This window comes from Galeopterus variegatus, unplaced genomic scaffold (assembly GCF_000696425.1).
Source record: "Galeopterus variegatus unplaced genomic scaffold, G_variegatus-3.0.2 Scaffold1312, whole genome shotgun sequence".
Lineage (NCBI taxonomy): Eukaryota > Metazoa > Chordata > Mammalia > Dermoptera > Cynocephalidae > Galeopterus > Galeopterus variegatus.
The window spans coordinates 325185-331597 of record NW_007727423.1 but is presented as its reverse complement, the minus strand read 5'-3'; the positions used below and the strand labels follow the sequence as shown (position 1 = coordinate 331597).

Genomic DNA, 6413 nt, shown 5'->3' with positions numbered 1-6413 from the left:
CACTCAAACATATTCATTCTATGAGGCCAGCATCACCCAGATATAAAAACCACACAAAGATGCAACAAAAAAAGAAAACTACAGGAAATATCTCTGATGGACAGACACAAAAATCCTCAGCAAAATATTAGCAATCAGAATAGAGCAACACATCAAAAAAATTATATACCATGATCAAGTAGGATTCATCCCAGGGATGCAAGGATGGTTTAACATGCACAAGTCAATAAGGGCTGTGGAGTCAACATGTGCGATACACCACATCAATCAAATCAAGGACAAAAACCATAAGATTATCTCAATAGACACAGAAAAAGTATTTGACATAATTCAACATCTCTTCATGAGAAAGCAAATTAGGTATAGAAGAAAAGTATCTCATAACAACAAGAGCTACATATGACAAACCCTCCACCAATATCATCCTAAGAACAGGAAGAAGGCAATGATACCCACTCTAACCACTCCTATTTAATATAGTATTGGAAGTACTAGCCAGAGCAATCAGGCAAGAGAAAAAAATAAAGTGCATCCAGATTGGAAAAGAGGAAGTCAAACTGTCCATGTTCGTGGATGACAGGATCCTATATATAAAAAAACCTATAGACACTACAAAATACTCTTAGAGCTGATAAACAATTTCAGTAAAGTTGCAAAATACAAAAATCAATGTGCAAAATCAGTAGCATTTTTATACTCCAATAATGAGCTAACATAAAGAGAAATCAAGAAAGCTAGCCCATTTACAATAGTCACCAAAAAAAACAAAATACCTAGGAATCAATTTAACCAAGGTAGTGAAAGATCTCTTCAATGAAAACAGCAAATCACTGCTGAAAGAAATTAAAGAGATTGCAAAAAGATAGACATTCCATGTTCTTAGATTGGAAGAATTAACATTGTGAAAATGTCCACCTACCCAAAGTGATCTACAGATTCAATGCAATCTCCATTGAAATACCAATGACATTGTTCACAGAAATAGAAAAAAATCCTAACATTCATATAGAACAAGAAAAGAGTCTGAATAGCCAAAGCAATCCTGAGCAAAAAAAATAAAGCTGGAGGCATAATACTACCTAACTTCAAATTACACTGCAGAGCTATTGTAACCAAAACAGCATTGTACTGGCATAAAAATAGACACTCAGATCAATGGAACAGAATAGAGAACCCAGAAATCAACCCACATACCTACAGTCAACCGATAATTCAGCAAAGGCAAAAAAGAACGTACATTGGGGAAAGACTGCCTCTTCAATACATGGTGCTGGCAAAACTGGACATCCATATGTAGAAAAGTGGAACTGGACCTGTACCTCTCATCATATACCAAAATCAACTCAAAATGGATTAAAGTCTTAAATAGAAGGAGGGATCCAGAAGGCCCAAAAGGGTGGAGGGACCTGCTGGGCCAGATGGTGGGGGAGGGGCTATATTTCAGCCTCTTCCTCTTTTTTCCCCCTCCCCCACCCTCAGGAACCCTCTGTGATGAGGTCACAGCACTGTGATGCTGGCCTGGGCCCTAGAACCAAAGGGAACTCCCAGGGTTCAGTGCGATACAGAAGATGGAGAATCTTCTCTCCCCTCTGAATAGTGTTGGTGCCACGTTGCTGAAACCCAGCTCCACTTCCTGATGGTGGCTACCACCCTTACCTTCCTGGGAGGATTCGGGCTCCTCACTATGTTACTCCCCTGCCTCTAGAATGGTCCATCCTTACCACCTCCTAGGAAAAAGAGAAACATGAGGAAGGTAAGCAATCCTCCACTCAGACTCAACAGACAGTGATTCTCTCTTTTCTTCCTATTACTATCCCTCCCCACTTTTCCAAATCAACTAGAGAGACTCGTGAGATGGGAAATCTCAGGAAAGAATAGAACATCATCCTTCTACGGACAGGCAGAGTGGGATGAGAGAGGGCACTAGGATTTCTGTCTGAAGCTCTCAGACCAGCTGTGTGGCTGAGCTGGAGGGGCCAGAGCTGGGTCAAATGCTGCAACTCGACAGCTGAGGACAGGATTGCTGAGAGAGCTGAGATCTCTGAGGCCCAGAGCACTGGCTCATCAGTGCCTTCCAAGGAAGGTGACTTGGGTCAAGTCTTGCCTCCATGTCAGGCTCATCTGAGGGCTGTGCTGAGCCCCTGACAGCCTCCCACCAGAGGAGGGAGAATCCTACCTGACAACTCAGATGCAGGTCTAGCCTGTGGGTTTCCAGAGCAGAGGCACTGAGGAAGTCCATGGTAGATCTCATGTAGAAAATCCCTCTTTGCATTTTTCTAAGAAGGAAAACAGGAAACATTTTTATCCACTTTCAAAAATGAGTAAAAGGCAAAAAAAGAGAACAGATCATCAACTAAANTGGGGGAGGGGCTATATTTTTATCCACTTTCAAAAATGAGTAAAAGGCAAAAAAAGAGAACAGATCATCAACTAAATGTGGAAAGTCATGTTGTTCATGAACACTGCGTGTCTGCGGCTCATCTAGGGGAGGAGAGTGAGACTTGGGTCCCAGCCTCTAGATCTTTCTTGTCTTCTGGCATCAGATGGAGATGAGGAGGAGGAGCAGGGGCAGGAAGGGTGTAGCTCTGTAAGGTGAGACTCTGCCCCTCCGCCAGAGCCCTGGAGGTAACTTGACCTCACCTGTCCCTGAGTGACGAGGGCCAGGTCTCCGAGGATGTCATTGCAGAGGCTTGAGAGGGAGGCTCTGGGAAGGAGTCCAGAACCTGAGGTACTTCTCAGATTCTGCACTGAAAATGAAGCCACAGCAGGCCAGAGAATGGGTGTTGCCCAGCAGTGGGGATGGGGTTGAGGGGGATGGGCAGTGGACAAATACTGCCACAATCTGGAGGTGGGACCTCGGGCCCAACTGTGGGCATGCTGTTTAACTTCGCTAAGGCTGATGCTTCTTTGGAACGACCCCGTCCTTTCTTCCCCAGAGGGTGGTTGTGAGGACCATGGGGTGCTGGACATGGAAGTACTTTGTAAATGACAAAGTGCTACCCGTCCGTGCTCTTTGTTTTCACTGCCTGGGATCATATGTCCCTGGACACTGATGCTGGGGCTCCAGGGTCTAATTTCCCATGGTCGTCCCTAAAAGGACATTCTGCTCAGCCTTCTGTAGGATCGCCAGTGCCCTCCCTTCACCATAACCCACTCTCCTGATTTCAGCCTGTAGTGATGGTCTGGGGGAACTGGAGGAGGTTCAGTGCCTGGTCGTGCTTCCACAAAGGTAAGGAACTTTCCCCCTCTCTCTCAAGTCTTCCTTCCTCCCAGGGCCTATGACATGATCCCAGGGCCTGGGGCTGACCTTTGAGGGCAGATCACAGAAGGGGAAAGGATGTGACCATAGCCCTGGGACAGGGTGGCAGGAGCTTTGTGAAGTCAGTGTGTGGGCAGTGGAGGGGACACAGGCGTCACCCCTGCCTGGCTCCTGGCCCATCTGCTCCTGGCTGCAGCATCTGGTTCTTGTCTCCTGCAGCCATGGGGGTGATGTGTGTAAACCAGCACCTGCCAGAGCCCACCAGCTGTGTGGGGAGCACGTGGAAGATGCTGCTCCCATCTCCTTGTCCATATCAGCTGCCCCAGCTCCTCTGGCCAAGCATCCTCTTCCTCTGGCCTCCACCCCATTGGCAGAACCTCAAGAAGACCAGTCTGACTTGAAAAGAATCCCACCAGGCATCTCAGGCCTTGCCTGCACTATTTAATCTTTCTCCTGGTGGTGGGAAACTGCCAAGGCCTTGTTCCTCCCACTTCATCACATGGCCAATCCCAGCAAGAACATCTATCCTGCCACCCACCAGAGGCCTCATGGCAGATAGAGGCTGGTAGCCCCTCCTTTATAAACCTCAATGTTCAGAAGCTCCTGGAGATACTAATCACTAGGAATTGATGATATAGAAGGAAAAAGTAAAGGATGGGTCATTTCTGAAACAAATGAGTCCAGACTACCTTCTGAGTTCTCTGTGGAATATGTTAAAGTCACTGGGTGACAAGCAGAACACCCTAACCCCACAGTCCTTCTGGAGCATGAAAGACAAACCAGAGCAGTTGCCCGGTCCTCAGAAGCTCTCTTATCCCAAGGTCTTGGAGGACCATTTACAGCAGAAATGCAGCCTGCTCTCCTGGGGCCTTCCCTCTCTCCACTGCGAGTCCCTGGTGGCTACCACCTGGGTCTTGAAAGCCTTCCTCACAATGATCTCCCTCCATTTTATTCAATGGATTCTCTAATTCTTGTCCAGCTCAAACTCAGGCTCCAGTACCTTCACAGCTTTCCCAGGCCCAGCCATTGCCCCACCGTGTGGCCCAACTCCAACTTTTGTCTCAAAACTGGCCCTCACCTCTGACTTAGATCCAGATGTAGGCCCATCTCCCATCCTCTCTGCCAAACCCATTATGCTGTTCTCCCCCCCTGACTAGGGCCTGTAGAATATTTTGTCCCACATCCCAGAAGCAGTCACCATCTTTCATCCCAACTAAAAATCAGCACCTGGAATGGCCCTCACAGAAGCGAATGAAACAGAGTAAGGCTTTATCCTCTGCGTTCAAAGAATCTCAGGAAGTCTTTAGCCAACCCACTCCCAACCTTCACCAGACCCACAAGTCAGCCTCCATCCTTCCTGGGGATTCAAACAGCCCTGATCTCCAGTAGCAACTGCAGCAGCAAGGCACGTTCATCAAAGATGAATACTTCTACAGCCCTGGGGAACTGACAAGGCCTCAGGGTGAATTCTCACCAATGACATGTCAGTGTCAGGCAAAAATCAAGCATGGGCCCTCCAAGCCTTCAAATTTGCAGGTGAAAGCAGCAAGAGTGCACAGAAGATGGAGTCCAGGAGCTCTGAAAGATTCTGTAGAAAGAGCCCAGTAAGTTCAAATTAAAGAAAGACCCAAGCAAGAATCTAGGGCAAGATCAAGATCATGTCCTAGAAGATCTACCCGAGGATTCAGGAAGCACCTCAGTGAATGTTCTGGAGGTTAAGGAATCATCAGAAAGTGACTTAATGAGGCCCCAGGAGTGTGACCCAAGGGCCCAGACAAGCACCATCTAGAAAAGACCCTGAAAGTCCACTTGGGCCAGAAGTTGGGGGAGATCAATGAGGGCATGATCTCTGGGAGTGCGTGTTGATCCAGGCTTGCTGCCAATCATGCTTTTCCCACGTCTGACATCCACAAACAACCCAAAAATCTAACATCCTCAAAGGGTGAGGTATCCTGTGTGAGCACCACCTGGGAGCCTTTCTCCTTCAGTCCAGACTCTCCACAGGAGCTAGAAACACATATTACAAGGTTTCCAATGAGGAAGAGGTGGAGCCCAGATGTCCAAGCCCCTGAGCCCACAAATCTAAGTCAAGCGAGGCTCAACCCTTGTCCCTTCCGCCGTCCACCTCTTCCTCCTCGGCCACCAGTGAATCTGGGGCTAAATCGATAATCAAGTTTGCCAATTTCACAGGAGAATCTCCTCAGAAATATTCAGGAGAGAAGGTGATACAGAAAAAACATGAGTTGCTATCCTGAACAGTCCTCTCCCTGCCCCTTCACCTGTGTGTCAGGAAGCCTAGAGGTCTTCGCACAAGACAGAGACTCTATCTGGTGACAAGCGTGGGCCTTCAATGCCCTCTCCAACTGAACAGGAGGGCAGGTGGCCTTCTCAGCCCCTCATACACAATGTCATGGGCACAATCTGCACAGTGCAAATGTCCTGGGGGCTGGGAGAGGCAGCCTAGAGCCAAGTCCAAGTCCAGCAACGTCCAGGAATGAGCCACAGGAGGAGAGGGCAAGTGAGGCCTCAGGAGACACCAGCCACAGCGCAGCGACGCCGAGAGCAACATCGGAACCCAGAGTTCAAGGGCCAAACAGACCAGGGAGACAGCAGAGGCCAAGACCCCTGCTTGGGAAGTCACCTTGGGAGCCAGTATGCCTTTTGAAGAATATAATATTGTTTTTACTCATTTATAAACTGTAAATGATATGGATTGTCATTGGATCCGAAAACAGTGTATGGATTCATTTTAGTATCATGAATCCTTTCATCTCTGCCATGCTATATTTTGCTTATGATTTGTTTATGAAGTGAGCACTGATGTTCATGAAGGCCGTTGTTGCATTTCTTGAAATGGAAGATTCCTGGCCTTGCAAGCAGCTATAAAACAGCTAACCAAGATCAACAGAACAAAAGTTATTTACACAAAACTTAATGAACTTGATAAAGAAAAAAATAAAGCCTTAAATATAAGACCTGAAATTATAAAACTACTAAAAGAAAATATAGGGAAAACACTTCAGGATATAGCACTGGGCAAAGACTTTATTAATAAGACCCCAAAAGCACAGGCAACAAAAGAAAAAATAAACAAATGGAATTATATCAAACTAAAAAGCTTCTACACAGCAAAAGAAACAACAGAGTGAAAAGA

The 6413-nt window shown here is 46.8% G+C and overlaps 1 protein-coding gene across 1 annotated transcript; it reads left to right on the top strand.

Moving 5' to 3' along the window:
* The first annotated feature begins 2674 nt into the window (after positions 1-2674).
* On the top strand, positions 2675-5125 carry LOC103593266 (spermatogenesis-associated protein 31A2-like). Its single transcript, XM_008576221.1, has 7 exons — positions 2675-2728; positions 3773-3850; positions 3898-4170; positions 4448-4631; positions 4796-4826; positions 4865-4973; positions 5027-5125. Exons 1-7 carry the CDS (start codon positions 2675-2677, stop codon positions 5123-5125), a joined length of 828 nt encoding a protein of 275 aa, XP_008574443.1.
* The last annotated feature ends 1288 nt before the right edge of the window (positions 5126-6413 follow it).

Bases quoted from the DNA above. Each gene is read 5' to 3' on its own strand.
- LOC103593266 (XM_008576221.1), top strand. From the start codon at position 2,675: ATGTCATTGCAGAGGCTTGAGAGGGAGGCTCTGGGAAGGAGTCCAGAA. The intron at 3,851-3,897 runs GTTCAGAAGCTC...TTGATGATATAG, and splicing joins CCTCCTTTATAAACCTCAAT to AAGGAAAAAGTAAAGGATGG. The intron at 4,632-4,795 runs GCCCTGATCTCC...TCAAATTTGCAG, and splicing joins CCTTCCTGGGGATTCAAACA to GTGAAAGCAGCAAGAGTGCA.